This window comes from Labrus mixtus, chromosome 10, assembly GCF_963584025.1.
Source record: "Labrus mixtus chromosome 10, fLabMix1.1, whole genome shotgun sequence".
Classification (NCBI taxonomy): Eukaryota; Metazoa; Chordata; class Actinopteri; order Labriformes; family Labridae; genus Labrus; species Labrus mixtus.
In genome coordinates, this window is record NC_083621.1 from 27703947 (window position 1) to 27723753 (window position 19807).

The window sequence follows — 19807 nt, forward strand, 5'->3', positions numbered from 1 at the left end:
TGTGAGTCACTGCTCATACCTGCAGTAATATCTGTCTGAAAAAGAAAAACAAAGAGAAAGAAAACATGCAGCCATGTGGCACAGACCTCCTGCTCTGAGCTGGCAGGAGAAGCATGCCTTCGTCTAATTCGACAAGAGCCTGACACAGAACATTAGTGTAACTCAGCGGTCTGTGCTCCGGTCGAGATAGTAGCGTTGAGGAGTGTTGAGTGTGTTTGTGTGCGAGAGGCGGCTTGTTAGTGCTGCTCCACATGTGTAAAGACATCGCAGGCCCAGCCGAGAGACCTAAAGTGATCTCGAAGACCCCAGCAACACCTGTCCTCCCTGGCATGCCGTGTCTCCTCGCCACGGTTACATCTGCCACGGCGGCAGGACGGAGGTTGCCCCGGCAACGATCTGTTTCTCTGGCAGGGATTACAGTGGGCTCAGAGCTGCTAAAGGACGTCTGCAAGATGAAGTGGGAATTGTGAGTGTTTGGACAGTTTGTCATAATTAGGTCTCTCCTCAAGGAATTAGCAAATTTGTAAAAACTGACTTGGCTTTGCAAAAATCCTTAGATAGCTCCTGGTATAATGGAGCATTTGCTGCGCATTTCCCACGGCATCACATTTTTATTTACACTCATAATCAAAACATAATCATTTTCCAAAAGCCGACAAAAGTCTTCAGCGCGTACATACAGATGACGCCGGAAAGCTCACTGGAACTGTCTCCTGACTTGAAAATTTCAGCCTTTCTAAACTTTTCCCTGTGAATGAACAACCACATTTGCATACAATTTTGTATTCGGTGTGGCCGAAGAGTTTTGGGCCGCAGGAAAAGAGCGAAAAGCACTGAAATCCTGAAGGGACAGATACTCGCACAACAGGAGGAGCTGTCAGGAACAACTCATGCAGTTTCTGTCTTCCCTGGTCTCTGTTTCCTGTGCCCTGCAGCTGTTCCTCTGCTTAGCATGAGCCAAATATCAAATGACAGACGTGTCTGTGCCGGCTGCACAAAGAGGGCGTGTTTGTGACAGTTGTTCCTACATCTGAAGTTGTGGAGGACGGGAGGGCTGCATCCTTTAGAGAACCTGTGAATATTTTAATCCCAGTACAAATTCACACAATGCTGAGTGTGACTTAAAACTACTTTTTATAATGATACTGTAAAAACAAATAAAAAAGGGACTTAGTTTTTATGGATGTCCAGAATATGAGGAACCACTGATGTTTTTTTACATTTTGCAAAAAAGAGAACATTTCCTTTATCAAAGGCAGAACATTTTTCAAAGAAATAGGTCAATGCCGGTCAATTTTTGGTGCAATATTTTGGCAAAATGCTTCAAGGATTCAAGGTGCCCTTGTGCATTTACCTGCCTCCAATCTGCTCCACTGGAGCTATTCAAAACCTGAGTATAAGACCGTGGTATTACAGAACAGCGCCTAGTGTCTGAGCGTGTGTGGTTCTTCTTTCAATATCTCTGCATTGCTTCATATGTCAAAAAAAAAATCAATATGTTGAGTTGTTGTACTGAGTGCTGTCACAAAACAATGTTTAAATGTAGATTTGGGGAAGCAACAACCAGGTTTGCAAGAATCAATATGAGGGAGGTATTCGGATGTGCTGTTCCTGTACACTCGTGTACACATGGTCTCCTGGGTTTACTGTGACCGCCATGCAAACCACAAATTCTGATACGGATGATATTTACATTATATGCCTCTTTAATCTGACACACACACAGGAGGAGGAACATAGGGCTTCTACAATTTTCTTCCCCTGGGACTTGCATGCCATTATCCTGTGCAACATTAAGGTCAGCAGTACAGAGGGAATTTCACAGCAGCAGGAAGATGGGTTCAGCTGGAGGGAGAGTGCTGTTTGCAGGGTTCTTGTTCAACCAACCATAAAGGTCCTTTTTTTATTTTATTTAAAAGAGCCCCACTACTGAGGGCTGACATGTCGGGTGACTCCACAAAAATAGGCAATGTTGCTCATCTAAATCACGGATCAACTTTAAAATCATACTCTACTCTTTGTGTTGTTGCTGTGCAGCTTGGAAGAAATCGTTTGTTTTTTTCTTGAGGTGTGAATCACGTTTTTTTTTTTATTCCTTTGGGCCTGGATGAACAAAGACCGTGGGATGGAAGAGTGAGCAGCTAAATCCAGTCCCACTTTTCTCCACAGCAACATAACCCAGCCTGATTGATTCCCAGAGTCACACACCACCCTTACACACAGAATCTCACTCCTGCTAAGACAACTGAGTTTTTACTGTCCATCCAATGTCACCTCTACACGACAAGACTTGAGGGTTTCTGACAGATGCTTGGGGAGGTCAAATCTGTTTTTAAATTTCAGCCAAGCTGATAGCAAAGTGGGACTAAACAAGGACAACCAAAGACTTTATGTTGAAGAGTTTCAATTAATTATTTGCAATATTGACTCTGTATCTTATTTTCCACTGACTAAAAAAACATTATGAATCATTTAGTTACTAAAATGATATAATTACCTAAAAACAAATCTCTTTTTTTGAACCAACAGTCCAACACACAGAGATTAATCCATCGAAAAAATTCCTATTCGCGAAGCTGTAACCAGACAATAAATCAACTATTTGTGCCATGAATGGTCTAAGAATGATGAAGCTGGGTCAGTCACCTTACTAATGACTGAACAATAAAAACAACTCATTGTGATTATTCTAAATCATGTAGCACCAAAGTTGAACTAATCCTGAAATAAATATTATGCTACTTATAAGATGCTAGCTAAGATGCTAAAAAGGTGAATATTATAGCTGCTTAGCATTGACGTGTTAGCATTGTACTGTACTGTTGGTAGAATCTGAGAGTCTTTGGGATCGCTGTATACGTCGTTATGTAATAATGAAATTAGTCCTGATAGTTTATCAGTACTAAGCTTTATTAATGTTTATCATTTGTCTCTGAGCAGTTCTTGCTTTTCTTACAACATCCTCTGGACCGTCTCAGAGCCAAACAAATCTTATAGGTTTTTCTCTCAGCTATGGTGGGGTGCCAGTTTTTTTATTAGAAATTCAAGGTGAGTGAGTAAAGCTGCCCTGAAGGGAATGTCCTGATAGCAAAGAATCGGAGAAGCCATGTGTGCAAGTATTTTATGTTCATAACTGTCGATAGCAGAGTGACTGAGGCTGTTTGTCGACTTGTAAAAAGCAGCTATATAAATAAAATAAAAAGACGGCATAAAAATTCACGAGAATAATTTCCATGTCATATAAAATGGAGTCAAAGTTGATTGTGGGGAAACCTGACAGCTTGATTGCAGGTGTGAGCCCTTGGGTTAAGTATTGTGTCTATTTAGGGACCTTTGTTGCGTGTCTTAGCCCCTCAGTCTCTCACTCTTTTCTTTCTTCAATCTAATTACTATCATTTTTCTAACAGACACACTGATGCCCCCCCAGTCCCACTGAACTGAAAGTGTTTTTTTATTATAGAATCCAATCCTGCCTTTCTTTGGAACCCCAAAAGAGACTGTCTGCTCCCACTTTCACACTGTGTAACGTACAGTTTTAAAGCACTCACTCATCATTGTCAGTGGCGATTTGAGAGCCTGTTGGGACCCTATAGGCAACTATCATCTGGTGGGCCCTCTAACCAACAATCAGCAGGGCAACAAGAAAGAGTGCTGTCAGATGGGGCCCCCTTAGGGAGGTGTCCTACCGCCATTGCAAAATTTGCACATTTTAGGCCACTGCTTTGGGGCCTCCTACTGGTCTGGGGCCCCATGCAGGTGCTTCCCTTGCCTGTTGACAAGATAGATAGATACTTTATTGATCCCAAGGGAAATTCAAAGCATCCAGTAGCAGGTTACAAAGACGTACATGACATGAAACATTTGTTACAAATTAACCACAAAACCGACGCCCCCCCTCCCATACATATATATTAACCCGAAAAAAGATTTGAAGAATACGCCTAGATGAATCAAACTTAAACCTGTGCAGTTAAAAATAGTACAAGAAATGTACATAACCCATGCAGGGATCAAAATATATGTGTGATTTAAACAAGAACCTATAAACAGTTGAGGAAAAAATCTGTAATTAGACCTGAATATTAAAAAAAAAGTGTTGACCTTCTGACGTAGCGCCTCTGATCATTGTTTATTTATCGGGTGGTCTTCTTTGACCGAATGCAGACTTAAAGACTGGTGTATTTTAATCTAAACATCTCTGGTTTGATTACATTGTTCCTTCAAACCTCCATTAGACAGAAGAGTATAATCACTAACAGTCTAAGGTCCCAGGATTCTTGTCGTCTATTCCAAAGGTCAGAACTGAATGGGAGGAAAAATGCATTCATATTTAAGCTGCAGTTCCTCTACTTATTCACAATATACCCTCAAGTATCTTTCCTGTATTTAGTTTAAGGTATCATTTAGAAAGAGGAGAGGCATGACAGGAGCAGGCAGGTGGCTGTCCCATTAGGCAGTAATCTACACCACCTCCACAAGGGTGAAGGGTCACTCAATCAACCACGGAGCACTTTGAGGGGAGATAAACACATCTGACACCAGACACTGGGAGACGCACACAATCATCGTCAACTCAGCCACCCATGGCTAATAACTGTCAGATGATGTGTGTAATAAAAGTAGAGAGCATGTTGTGGTCCCTCTGGTCCCAGATAATCAGCTTTATTAATGAGAGAGAGAGGGCGTCAGAAGTCCATATTGATATTCACACATGGGAACGTATACATGAACGCAGAACCTTTGAATGCACACACTCCCTGCTCGCTCCACAACACCCGTTTTTAATGAAAATGGTATTCCCTGGTTTTGACATTAAGAGCATCTCACACACAGCTCGTGCTTTGTGAACAATCCCTCAGGTGATAGGTGGGGTTGGCCCTAACCACATGGCCTCCAGCACAGCATGACTCACACAGGGAAATCAATCCCCTACTATTCAGAGGACAGAGACCCTGGGGGACCAGAACGCAGCACCTATGTGGTTCTGCATGAATGTATGCAGAAATGACTGCGGAGGAGGGTTTTACTGAGGGAGCAGTTTTCTGTGGCAAAAAAAAAAAAAGTTCTGCGGATGATGATTCATTCAGCAATAATGTGTCAATGTACTGACAAAAGAGACAATTTCCTCCACGCATATGCTTTAATACCAAGTCAAGGTAATGCAAAACAGGTTATAGAGGTTTTTTAGGAGGGGTGGGCTTTGCCTCGCTGCATTTGTACCTCTCCAGGGTACCCAAACACCCCATGGAGAGCTGCGCTCCAGAGAGGTGCACTCGCTGTTCCTGGGTATAAACAGCTTCAGCTCCTCAAGCTTAAGGGAGATTTACCGCCAGTGCAGGAGCAATAAAACTGTGTTTATGTCACCGCTGTTACCAGTGTGTGGCAAAAAAAAAGAGAAGTACCATAGAGAAAAGGGAGGAAAAGACTGATGAGGAGGTGAGGTGGTGAAAAATGAAGGAAATAAAGAGAGGACGCAGACAGGAAGGCATTATTCTCTTAAGCTTACGCTGGTGGGAATAGGAGTGATCAGAGCAGCTGACCAGCCAAACAGATCTTTAGATTAATGTCAGGGAGCGCTGGATACTTAGGGGAGATTACATTCGCTGAAAAAGGGGGTAATGGAAGGTTAATAAGGATGAGCCTAAAAAGCAAGCCTGTCTTGAAAATGAAAGTGAGACAGAAGGGCAAAGCCGGTTTTCTTCGAGGAGAAGAATCGGAAACGTTAGTGTCTCAGAGAGGAGATGATGGGGAGACTGCTGCGAAACAAAGAGAACAGATGCCAGCCGAGCAGTGGGAAACACAGGGACCACACAGTGAAATCTAGATTCCTCCTTTTTTCCTCTAAGTAATAAAACAATGGCACGGCATCGCCTCATTAAATGGGTAATCGAGGGTGTGAGAGCACTCCCCTCGGCTCCGAACATATCTCTCCCCCTCCCGCGCCTCACTCTCTAACCCTGTCACGCTAGGCTATTGTCTCCGCTCCTCGCTGTTTCTCGCCACAATCTTCAATCTGGTTTTGCAGCGGAGTCCTGCCGCCTGCTGAATAAATGCTTACCTGGGCAGTGGGTCAGAAACCCTGCCCAGACCAGCTCCTATCAGGGGGATATGGAAATTCCAATTATCCCCTTAACCATCATCCCTTTTGCAATTATCTCTCCATCTGCTTATCAGTGTCGACAGGTGCTGAGGGAGGGTCCTGCTCCCACACTCGCGTTTTCTCTGACAGAGGAAGTGATGGAGGTGGATATGTGGAGCAAGACGAGGCAAACATGCAACCTGCATGCTAATTCATTAGGAGCTGCTGGATAAATTAGCAATTGTCTTCAACCAATTCCAGCTGTGCCACTGGGGGGAAAAGTGTTCGTAAAGAACCTGAGCAGAATCTCAGAGTAGCTGGAAATGTTTCGTTTTAATTTCTACGACAACTGACTAGAGATGCACATTAAGTTACACAATATTGAGCTGGGAATAAAGGTTTAAATAGAAATGAATCGAGTGTATTATAATGAAATCCTCACTATAACGTCCCACATGTTACACTCTTTGATGTTTATATACAAATGATTCCATTTAAATGACCAACAAGAATCATCAAATATTGTCAAAAAATGTCTGTCTGTCGACCAAACTTAAAATACAACTTATAGCACCTTTGGGCAAATCTGCAGCAGCACAGTTCTGTGCATATGAAAGTGGTTGAGGATATAAAATCATTTATCAAGGCAGAAGAAGTCTTTCAAAACTGTGATAGGGTCAGGTCTTTGGAAAATCACTTGTGAGATATATCTTGTGGCCCAGCATTACATCTTTTCATTCATATAGTAAATGTATATTTGATAAATAAAGAGAACAATTGACCCGAGCCACAACCTCCAACCAGGCCCGACAATTTTGCAGCATTATCTTTTCTAGTATATCTAAAACCAAAAATACACAAGCAAATGTCTAAGGAATTGAATTGTTTGCCACACTGCTTTAAAGGTGCACTACAGAGTTTTGGTAGAGAAATGTGAAAGTTGAAGAAGTGTACAGATTCTGTGGTATATGTTCATAACTCTATACACAAACTGTCCTCAGAGGAAAATGTGCTCCCTGTAACACTGTTTGAAGAGAAAATGCTACGCGAGAAGTTATGTTGGGGGGTCTGCAACAGTTAAACCGTCTCTCCTGGTAGTTTTTAAGCTCCAAACATCTTTGAGTAAAGTTTGTGTAGTCAGTTCAGAAAATATAGCATAGAATTGTATCAATGTTCCAACTTTCAAATGTCACTACCACATCTCCATAGTGCACCTTTAATGTTAGCCGCAAATGTTAGCAATGCTAATAGAGGTTCTGCCATATAGCCTTTCCAAAGCTTATTGAACATGAATGGCTAAGTTAGAAAAGAGCCCATCAGATTTTTTTATTACAGGGTTCTCATTTTAGGACAATTCAGGAAAGAGCGAGGGCAGAAGTTCTGACCAACTCTTCTGTAACACATGATAATTAGCCGGCATTTCAGCCAGATCAAGAGTCACAAACAAGAGTCAAAAAGCCTGCTTTTGTCCATCTTTGTCTTTAGTGAAAGCCTTATTTTTTAAACCTTGGAATATGAAGAAGTTCTTCAGCTTACAGACTGCATATGAGCCATTCATTACAGAAGGCGTAGCGACAGTAAATAAAGGGGCAGGGCAAAACAAAAACCAATTACACCATAAATATAACATCATCTGGCGGTTATCCTGCTCACTGATTTGTAACACTAGTCACAAGAGTCGTATACACCCACAGATATAAATAGATAGTCCAAAATGTAAAGCAGTATGTGTGGTGATAGACAGATTTAAATAACTTCATAAAGTACATTATTTAATGCCCAGATAGAAGCTAAAAGTATGTCTTTTTGTTTCTTCCACAACTGTTGCAGGTCTGGTGTCACTACAGTAATTCAGTGTAGCGAGCATCTGCGCTGCTGTGCAGATGACAAGAGCAGTCTTTAGCTGTCACTGTTGGAGCAGTTACACTATGTCAAACACTTTAATATGCTTGTAGGCTTTGTTCCTCATTAAAGTACACAGAAGCTCCTGAGATGTGCTGTATGACAAAAGAGGGAAACCGCTGTTGTCTTTGTAGAAAAAGAAAAAAAAAAAAAAACCCATGACAGCTGCCATCATCCGGCGCTTGTCCCTCCACCCCGCAGCACAAATCCTGCTCCTCATCCCCCGAACACATTGTTTTCTAATTGCCAGCCCTCCACGTCTCAGCTCAGACCTCTACGTCCCAGCTGCTATTACCTCCAGGGACGGCACATTTGTTTTTAAATAGTCGGTGAGCTCGTGTGAATACAGAAAAGGGACTCACAACGGGCTCAGAAAGACAATGAGGATGACAAATAGAAACAGAGTGGACACAGTCATGAGTAATGTGTGTTTAAACGAGAAGAGCATGAGCAACAAAGACTGTTTTTTTTTTGTCTTACTGCTCAAACCCCGAGGCAGTGTGGTTGAACACCTCGAACCTCAAGTGAGTGCTTTTGAGGAAATCGTCATGGATATGGAAAGAAGATTAAATGACAGGTTAGGTTCTCCTTACTAAACAATTCCCTTCCTTCACTCCCTGCCCCATATACATCCCCCCACCTTTCTTCACACACCTCTCACACAGAATCTGTCTCCACCCCCCCCTCCTGCTCCTCACTCTATCATTCTGCAGCTTGGGGAGCGGTTTTGGCTGATCTACATTGATTGCTATGGGCCATTCTCTATCCGTAGCGCTGCAGAACAAGAAAATCCAAGCCGTCTCATTTATCAAACCGGCACCTGCCAGACTCTAGCCCAAGAGAACAACCGTCACTTTCTTTTCTTTCACTCTTTGACTCTCCCGTGCTCTTTTGTTTCTCCTCAACAAATAGCTGTCATGTCCTGAACAGTCAGGAGGGAGCAGTGATCTGCTATTCATTGGCCTTTTTTTAAACCAACTCATCGAACACTGTAATCTCTCGGAACATGCGTGAACTGAAGAAGTCGGTCACCACAGTTGTAGCTTAATGAGCTACACAATAAAACACAACACCCAAGAGCCTCAGTGACATCAGCCACTGGGGTCTGAAAATGCAGCTCAACCTCCAACCCCCATCCTCCTTCCTCTAAGCACTTACATCCCAGCTGAGACTTTTTGGGTTTACCACTGAGGGAGGGGGGGAGAGTGGAGCAAAAGGGGGTGTATATATGAAAGTTAAAGATCTCCTGAGATACAAACAGATTCAGGCAGATCCTATAGAGTGTTTTTGTTTTAAGCATTACAGAGCTTAACGGTTGAGTAAGTTCAATTGTCTTTTTTTTCTGCAGGGTTATTATTACATATTTATGCTTATAACTCCATGGAGTGATCGCTTTGGATGTATTGCATTGAATAATACATTAAATGCATCTGTTCGAACTTCGTCTCTTGTAGCTATTGTGTGTGTGTGTGTGTGTGTGTGTGTGTGTGTGTGTGTGTGTGTGTGTGTGTGTGGGTGCGTGTGTGTGTGTGAGACCAGAGAACATCACAAAGCAGCCTCACATGCTCTCACAGATTTCTGTTTAGTAGTCAGAGCAAGAAACTACCCTTGTGAGGAAAAAGTGAGGCAGGTGAATTTCTGCAGTCGACACAATAAAAACATAACATGAAGGCAGCAGCTTTTGTTCATGCATGTTTAGAGATAGTTCTGGTATATTTTTAATTTTGGATACATTGGAATCACATGTAAAAAAAGAAGTCTTGTCCTAGTCTTCTATCCTTTACCCGCTGATACACTGGAAGAACACAAAGAAGATGGCCATTACTCCCACAGGCTGTGTTGTCACCAGTTGATAACCAACAGTTTCAAAGACTTGAGTTAACCAGAATCAGGAATTTAAATGGCACCAGTATATAAGACGCAGTCTGTTTTGGGGGGTTTCCCAAAAAGAAAAAAAATGGCTAAACTGTCTAGCTGTGTGACCATTTCTATCGTGTTCAGCGAAGTCCACAACATGCAGTTTGTGTACAGCTGTGTCGCACTCTTTTAGTACCGTCTGTTTTGTCTTTGTAGGGTTTACACTTTAACTTGCTACAGTACGGTAGGTAAGCTCTCAGTCTGCAGTGAAAGTTCTGAGAATTACTGAAACCCGCTAGTCACGCTGTCTGACTCCGCTGCGGTCACTCGTTAAGTTTAATATGAGTCATTCAATCAAAAGAGAACGCCCCAAGGTTTATTTACAGAACAAGATACCACTGATTGCTTTAAATATTACTATGTCCTGGTGAGGAAGAAAATATGTTAAAAAGTAGCACAGCAGACTGGTCTGTTTTGCTATGTAACCCCACAGCTTGCAATCAGCTTGCAATACACAATATATGTGGAGGAATTTTCAATAATAATAATAATAATAATAATAATAATAACAATAATAATAATTCAGGTGGCGTGCAGTGTGTGATGGCGGCGGCTACACTCGTGGAAATGACAGGGCGTGTGTCTGCATTTTATTCTGGTATATTGGTAACAAGCAGTGCACTTTTTAGATGGAAAAAAAATAGGTATTAAAGTGCGTCTTCTACACTTGTTTTTAAGGAAGTTGTCACAATATCTTTAAAAAAAACATAAATACATCTACAAATAACTATATTAATACATTTAAAGCACATACAAATAACTGACAATGAATATGAGAATATGACCTGCATTAACAACAATGAAGGCCTGATTTACCACAAATGTTCAACAGTCCCTAGACTTGACCTCTACCTGTCACAGTCATTTCATATATCCTCAGAAACCGCTCCATCCTCTATTATCTGTATCCTATTGATTGACTTGGAAGGCCTCTGTGCAGTACTCAGTTCATCGATCACGATCGCCTCATAGATCCTTCTCCAGTCCACTTTAAACGTCCTTCAGAGACCTGGAGAAATACTGCCACCAAAGCCGCAGGGACAACACAAATCGTCTTTCCAAAACACTAATTAGTCTTAATGAAAGGTTTATTATCAGAACCGCTGAACTGGACTCAAAAGTAAAAGTGAGTAAGTGACAGGAAATTCAAAAAATCCCACACTTTGAAATGTCACATTTAGTTGCTATAGGTGCAATACCCTGCAGAGTTTTTACACCAAAAATAGCCAAAGCTTAGCCTGAATCTCACCACACACACACACATGTACAATATCAAAGGGAGAAGTAGATAATATAGGCATGAGCCTGCAGGGGATTTGACATGAAGCTAGCGATTCAGTGACGTCCTTATTATAAAGCAAGTCAATAGCAGATTATGGTAATGTGATATCTAACTGAGGGGAACAGTGACTAATATTCTCCACGTACACACTGCATCCCTGGAAGTTATTTTTAACCACTGGAAACATGTAAAATGAGACAGTCGAGCAAGTGCTTTCACTGAGAACACAAAAAACAAAGGCACATGTATCAAAAGAGTAATGATGTGTACAATAGATGCTGAAAAAGAATATATTTTCTACCAGTTTGTGTTGGTTTGTGCATGAGAGAGGAGGAAAGAGGACAGACAAATGCAAATGAACTCCAGTTTCCTGTCTCACATTCTGTCACCAGTTTTACCTTGATGATCCAATAGCAGAAAATGAAATGAATCACTTTCTGACATTTGTTTGTGTAGGTTTTTTCCTTCAATTTCCTCTCCGTTTTCTCTTTTACTTTTGCTGAAATCCACCTGAACCTCTCGCCCCTTTACTCCTGTTCTTGAGGCAGGTGCCAGCAAGTGTGTATGAGCATGTGTAAGTGTGTGTTTTAGTGTATGTGGGTGTGTGTACGTAAGTGGTGGGAGGTCTTGCTGCTGAAGAAAGTGGCAAGTCACAAGAGCCAGCTGATGAGTATCACCCTCATCCGGAGCGCCATTCATCCCCGAGCACAAGGGCCCATTCATACGCTGCTTTTCACACTTCTGGACCCCACTGGCCCCCGGGCGTGCTCCCACACTCACACGAGCTTACAGGGGTGAACTGTCACTCATGACATCCTACACAGATGCCAGAATGGGCACCCAGATGTACACATGCTCACACTCCTACACACAGATCCAGGAATAGGCTGCTTTTCTCATCTGACTCATTATAAACAGGCCCTGAAGCTCTGCTTTTTTCTTACAAGCGCGTCTCCATAGCCACCACATTTTTCTTTTAGAACGAATGACACAAGGCAGGAAGAGGTGTCACTTTCATTTTTTGCCATCGGCCGCTACTCTGAATCTTTCTGACATGCTTGTACCACAGCCCACCATCGTAGCAATGGACTGCGGTGATAGGCGTGACACTACGAAGAAAATATGTCATACTTGATGGCTTTGCACAGAAGGCTGAGAAGGGTTACTGGAAAGAAGGAAATCTGAATTCCCTGACCTAATAGTGAACAAAATTCAAGGCTCTGAGCAGTGGCAGTGATCCTTGGTCAAATTATCAGTTTAAAGCAGTATTCTGAAATTTTTTATGGCCATCTTTAAGGACCTGCTTTTAGCTAATTTTTGCAAATTACTTGAACAGTTTAACTGAATATAAAGAAGGGGGAGCAGATGGAATATATGACATATTAGCCATGTGATACCGCTTAGCCAAAATGTTCTTTGAAAGCCGACTATAAGTACTGGTTCTCCTCTACAGGTTATTGCCATATAGCTGTATAAAATATGGACGTAGTCTCAGTGACATCACCCATTGGTTTATGGAGCAAACTTGTGATGCCCAATGATGGCAGTCGCCATATTGGAAATGCAAGATCACCCTAGCAACAATGACAGACGTGAAGGTGAGGCAGGCCTCAAGCCCCCTGGCAAACTGCTGATCTTACTAACAATGGATAGGGTAAGGACTAGTTAGGTCTCTCATTATGCATAACTCTTAGCCTCAATATAATCAAAAATAATCTCCCATACAGCGTGTACCAATAGAAAAATTAACTATTTATAATAAAATTTTGTTCTTCGAACCAGGTTTGACCATTTTTGTTTCTACTGTCAAAAGGCATTTTAGCATGGATGTAAATGGGACATCCGGGGATTTTCCCATCAAGCCTCAAGTGGACACTCAAAGAACTGCAGTTTTTTGTTTCTGCTTGGTTACTGCAGTGACTTTTTTTTTGCACATATCCCCCTTCCCTTATTCTCTTCAATGATACAGGCACCATGTTTGATCCACCAGCGACATCCCCAGAAAAGTTCAGCAATAGCCTGACCCTCATATTCACTTCAAATTCCCTCCAGAGCATTGGACCATCTCATTAATGAGGGCATTCTTGGGTGTGTTTACATTTCATTACACAGCCCTGACGGTCTTAAATTGCTGGGAGGGTAGAGGAAGGTTGATATTGCCTGGGGTCCTTTAAGGTCTCCAAATGTTTTTCACAGCTCTGTGTTTTAAAGACATCTCTGCAGAATTATACTCCATGTGAAGCCACATCTATCCAGGTTGACTTCATAAAGTCTGTGTTTTTACGAACAGGTAGAATATTTGCACAAAATAATATCAAAATGCAGGGATGTTGTAGTTATACTCTGACAAACAACAGTAAATGTATTTTAGTGAGAGTGTTCAACATGCCACAGAAGCCAGCACTGAGCGTCTATAAATCTGCATGAGTGCTGTTGCACATAATGCTTTATTTCAAATCCAATTTTAAACTCATAACTGAATCTCATAAGAAATGCTACAACCACATTACATCAAACCCCGGTGGTGGATATGACCAAATAAGCAGATCTCAATACTTGTTTACAAAGAACAAGATGTATATGCTTGGTAAACAGCCATCGTATCTGTTCTTATAGCACATGAACAAAAATAAGACAAGTTTTTTTTTACTGGCCTGGTAACAGAATTCAATAAATACACCGGAAAACATCTTAATGCTCGGCCCCTAATGATAAAAATGTGACCATCCAGCACACTGAACCTCACATATCAAAAGGGTTTATTAACCCTTTATAGAGACAAGTTTGTTCCACTGAGATCAGAGATATCCTTCACAAGGGAGACATGGCCTAAAATAGCAGCAACACAGAAACAAAAATCTAACAAATAGCTTCAAGATTGCATTAAAATGATCAGCTAGACATCTGTTCACAGGAAGCCTGGACTCAAAGACATTTCAGAATATAAAAAAAAATCAGAGTTACCAAGTTTTGCAATTAAACATTGGTCTGTAGATATTTAACAGCGCTATGGGTGCAGAAAACCTAAAAGCTTTCCTTCCCAAATCAATTTGTGCTTTTGGGAAGAACAAATTTCACAATGTTCAATGAATGAAGGCTGTGATTTCCATCCGTTAATACCCAAAGCGAGTAAAGGTAGCCTGGAATTCTGCCCAGAATGGCATCACAAATGCAGATATACCAATGCCCAAGCTAACGTGTACTTTATAATAGAAAGTACAATGGTGAGTAACAAAACCACATTTTGTATTAAATCATACTGCACTATGATACACACTGTCCAGCATATAACTACATGAGCAGAGGCATTCAAAATGAGACCAATAAGTCAGCTCCAAAGATGTTCTCTCAACTGGTTCTTCAACCCAACAATAGGTGGTCCTAGTTGTCAGCAAAAGGAAATAACCATAGATCCAGTTCTTTAGAACACAATGAACTTGATGAGAGACAATGCAGATGTTCATCACCATGCCGATCATGTACTACCCTTTACAAAGTTAGCAAAGCTCATTATGAGGACCTTTGAGTTATTCAGCCATAAGCCAGCATTCAAGCCCTCAGCTTTGGACATGGGTGGATCAGATGGATTTAATTGTGTCAGTTTAAACAAATGTAGTCTCCATGCCTTCAGAATAGTCATAGGCCCCATGCCATCCAACAGCTGGCTTGTGACAAGAAAGACTCAGGAACTTCAATATACAGTACATCAGAACAGTGGCCCGTAACGGTCCTTAGGCAGATGAAGAAATGGAATAAAAGATGGAGAGACTCGTGGCAGCCAGCGCTGATGAGCAGCTAAGGGTCACACAACAATTAACAAGAGTAAACCCAACCCACATTCTACTCCCATAGGCTACAGCAATCAATACAACAGTGACATGGAGGAAAAGTGTGCCAATACAAAGTGATATCAAAGTGCAGGGTATGTCATCACAACCCTTTATTTAGGAGCACCAGCAGCAACCAACTATGATATAACACCAGGAAGCTAATGAAGTGCTAGTTCTGGCACATGTTGGTCCCCAACTTTGAGGTCTTGAAAAGAAGAGCATGTAGGTTCATCCAGCGACATTACATGGCCAAGACCAGGCAGGTCCAGTGAATTGTCAGGCCATTCTCAAGCCATCACATTTAACAGGTTGTCAGTGGCAAATAAGACAAAAGTATCACTCAAACCAGTCCCATGCCTACATACTGGACTTATGCATTATCACCCATGGCTGGTTTAGAGTAAATTCAGCGGTTCTGTTCAAGCTATCCAGACTTTGTTTATCCAGAGAGTAGCTAGTTTTCTTCTCCAAGAATAGATTATGTACCAGAGAATCTGAACAGTTTGGACAGCCACAACACTGCACACATATATCCAACACCTCCAAACAAACTGGCCCTTCCAAATGCTAGGCTTTCAAGTTTGCTCCTTAGCTGACAGGCAGGGATGAGCATTCATATGGAATTTTTAAACCCGATGTCTAGACCAGTTATTCCACCACCTTTCACATCAACTGAGCTAGTTCAATTTGTCATGAAGCTTTGGTTAAGCACTTTATCAAAGCCTCAAGGTCATCACATGGGCCACAGCACCAATCTTTTTTCTTGAGGCTAAGGTAAGAGTGGATGTTGACGGAACATCTTGAAACTCAACACCTCTCCTTCAAAATCAGATGATCCTACTTTTGCAAAACCCCGAGATCATAACTCTAACACTCTCATGACCAAAGATGGGGATTTGTTTAAAGTTCCCATCCAAGCTAAGGCATATGATTTAGAGGCTAGAGTACTCTTTAAATCTTTTAGATGCGGTCTGTGCAGGTTGAACAGTAAATACCATAACATGAGGTACAAGGTTGTACTGAACTGTTTATTCCAGCACCATGGAAAGAACTTCAATACCCTCCTCTATCAGGATCCTCTCTTGGCACACCCCTGCTTGCAATGCTCCTTAGGTTTTATAAACAAGGTCGCCATCTCTAGTGATAAAATAGCATCGTTTCACAGGTTGAGAGTTCTCCCTAAGGATAAGACTCTTCTTATGGAGTGATCCCTGAAGGACAAAAATCTGCCCAGTGTGTATAGCTGGCAGATGATCCCAGTTGGTGCCATGAGCAGTCCATGTTGTGCGATACATGCATTGCTGACGCATGATCAGGAATTTGTGAGAAAACCTTTTGATAAGCTTAACCGTCTCCAGCGTTTCCGTTTTGAGGGGGAGATCAAAGCCTAAGGCTTTCACCACGTCTTGGCCACTGAAGGCTTCAATCTCCGACAGTGGGGTAGCAATAACGAATCTCACATCAGCTACTTTCCTGCGGATGGCGGATCAACCAGCAGTGCTAATGCCAAACAGACATATAGACTTAGAAGCACTGCGACAACATCTCAATAAGCAAGCTGAGCATCTGAAATTCTATTGTTAGCATTTTGATGACCTCTTATGCGTAAGAATTTGCAGTAAGAGTTTCCCTACCTGAAAATAATTTATAAGCCTAAACATGACATGTCCCAGAACAAGTAAGACGTGTGTTTTGCAACACATCCAGTGCCCACCTGGTCACATAAAGATCGGATTGGGGAAGAAGTCACATTACTTGTAGCAAGAATAAGTGTTGCACCGAAAAAAGCAGCAGACACTTCCACAGCTATAGAACTGTGTGCTGTTTTATCTGCCACCTCAGTCGAGTACTAACGACAGACCTTAGCCTTCCCATATGCCATGTTGAGCTGAAGTCTGACTCCATCAGTGTGTTAGCCGAGCTTTGGTCAGAGACATGCTTAATGTAGGTGTTTCTTGAAATCCAGTCTCAGACAAGACCAAGGCATACAATGATGACGTCACTAAAACCTAACATGTAGAACTCCAAGTTCAGCTGAACAAACGCTGCATTTAGTTTCATATTTAATGTGTTCCAAAGTGAGTGAGTGTGTGTGAAGCATTTTTAAGTTCACGCTCGATTTGTCAGTTAATTTGATATTCATAATGATGCTCCACTCAAGCCAAGCTTGTACAAATGGGTATTAGTAGGGTTCATGGCAGAATATGGTTAGCTGTATCTGTTTTGTTGTATTGAAGCATACACTAATCAACAAGTGTAAGTTCTGAGACGACAGTTGACGGTAATGGTGATTCAGTTCATCACATTTTCATCTAAGTCTAAACGTCATTAAACACAATTTCTTTACAAAACAATATTGTATTTATCTCACTCGGTTGTATGAGCTACATTTCATATCTGTGACTGCCTTGAACAGTTGTGTAAGGACAAGCCATTCCAGACAGGTCTCACACTGGAAAAACAATTGATGTCTAAAAGAAGCAATCAAATGTCTGTCACTGAGGGAATGGCCCCCTCACAGGAAGACGGGAAATAATAGTTGTCAAAAGGGTGTCTCTGGAACTGTTTGACTTTTGCTTTACCAAATGTGAGTGAACTACAAGCTAATTCAGAGGAAAAGAACAGAAGAGTCTCAGCGGTGACAAAATCTTGTCAGAATACAAAGGAGGGATAAGTGCACGGCAAACAAAGAAAAGACAATTCAGATCGGCATTTCTTTTGTAAAGCTTGCATGGAGTCATTTTTTGGCTGGCATAATGGCACACATTATCCCCCACAGGAGCAGGGCATCCCCCACTTCTCTGCCCAAGGACTCAAAAGTGATTTAAAGCCCTCCTGCTGACGATAAATACTGTAGCATTATGGCATCGTTTATGTTTTTCACATTAATGAGTATCAGACACTCTTATTTCTGCATAAAAACCCATACACAACATTAAGAATGATCAATAAGGAAGATCTGACGTGCATCCTACAGTCCTTAAGTTCAATTATATCGGAGGTTTTATGGAGTGAAGGTTGAAAAAGTGTGCGTTTTGGCAGTCATGATCATCGGATTGTGATCCGTGGCGAGTTGGTTTTCATTTTTGTTCGCATCGCCTGAGAGCACGGATCCGCGCCGTGGCTCTTTGTTTCTATCTCTGTTTGATCAAGGAAAAATCAGTGCCATATTCATTTTTAAAATTCATATAACTGTTAAACCTTAGAAGATGTGACTGTGGGATCATTAATGCTGCTGCAGAGATTGATGTGGGAAAAGCGCCGTGGCTTCCCTTGAGCGCAAAATCACGCTGCAATTATGCAGAAACAAAGCAGAGAAAAATAAGTGTTTCGTTATCCCACGCAACAGTTAAAATAACCTACCAACACTCGCGAGTCTTTTCAGTAGGCCTATTTATGCATGCGATTACAGCCTGCTTAGGTTTGAACGTTACACGCATGGTGTTCTTCACTCTTTGGGAAGTGGGTAAAATAGACTGAGGGGGAGAAAAGATGCAGAACAGACAGAATATCCGATCATAATCCGCCTCCAGCGAGATTTTACTTACAGGCATATGTCATGGAAAAGCTATTCCCCATTTTGACCATATCCACCTGCGGCACCAGTTTGGGGATGTCCTGGTGGTGTGAGAGGGCGAAACGAAAAACCTCATATTCGTGAGATTCTGTTGGGAACAATCCTCCTGTTGAGCAACAAAGAAACAGGAGTTAATGTCGAACACAGCGGACCCGAGGGAACACCAGGAAAAAATACTCAGATCAACAAATGGTGAGGGGGGACAAAGTTTAAAACAGAAACAAAAGGTCTGACGCGTGTGCGTAATGCTCACCTATATTGATGTTACTTGGAAAACTTGAGCTTGAACCCAAGCATATCCCCAGTAAACTGGTGTAGAGGATGGTGAGGCTTCGCTGCATATTTCCTTTTGCATTGGCGAAGGGGAAAAAGCCGAAATCCAAGCATAGGTTTGTCCGTGTGTGAAGTTAAATTCCCCGCTCCTATGCCGCTCCTTTCGCCTCCAGTGTGAGCAGCTTTTTACACCAACATCGGTACAGCAGCTAGACGGTGATCGCAATGGCGAGAGGAAGCACCTTTCTCTCTCCTCTTCCCCCTCTCTCTGCTGATGCTCTCGTGTCCTTGGCTGCTGTTGTATGAGACGGAGAATGACTTCAGCATTAGCCGCACTGCAAAAAATATGCCCATCTTGGAGAGCTGTTGATTCTCATCGTCAATTCATCAATATTTTCTTCTCTGTTTTTCCTCTCTGTGGCGCGATGATTTCTCTTGTTTCCTGCCTGCAGGGAAATGTTGATTATTTGAAGAAATGTCTGGAAATTGCCCAAGTTGCTGCAACAAGGTAGAAAATAAAAAACGACCTCTCACAAAGGAAGAGATTCGTCTACAATAATAAACTCTCCAACAACAAAATGTGTTTTGCGCATCAAAAAAAGTGATTTTTTTTTTACAGTTGATCAAATGTGTTTTGCAATTTAATAGAAGAAAAATGGAAAACTTCACGTGCATTTCTTCCGTGCATGCGTCTCTTGCGGGCAGATTTTTATTTTTTGCAGTGTACAGCCTCTGAGCGCACCCACAGGTCCCTCAGGAGACGCACAGGATTTCATAGATATCCATTCACTTTCATGCAATGCAAAAAGTATAGCCAGTCCACCTTTACCATCTCCAACGTGTTTTAACGTGCTCTCATTTTGAAGGCGACTTAAAAACAATAAGAAAAATGTGCTCACTTTTCGTGGATTTCTTTGCATCAGTAACAAATTGAATCAGCAGTGATT

At 41.8% G+C, this 19807-nt stretch overlaps 1 protein-coding gene across 2 annotated transcripts in view; it reads right to left on the minus strand.

The window, feature by feature from the left end:
* gria1a (glutamate receptor, ionotropic, AMPA 1a) overlaps positions 1-19316 on the minus strand; it is an 82080-nt gene extending 62764 nt beyond the window's left edge. Inside the window, exons 1-2 of one of the 2 annotated variants that reach the window (XM_061048969.1) lie at positions 18841-19310; positions 18559-18693 (exon numbers count right to left, since the gene is read on the minus strand). In XM_061048969.1, coding sequence (XP_060904952.1) covers positions 18559-18693; positions 18841-18928 — 223 coding nt within the window. In that variant the 5' untranslated portion in view covers positions 18929-19310. Of the gene's footprint in view, positions 1-18558; positions 18694-18840 lie in introns of both variants that reach the window. The other variant, XM_061048970.1, reaches the window with a different exon arrangement.
* Positions 19317-19807: the final 491 nt, after the last annotated feature.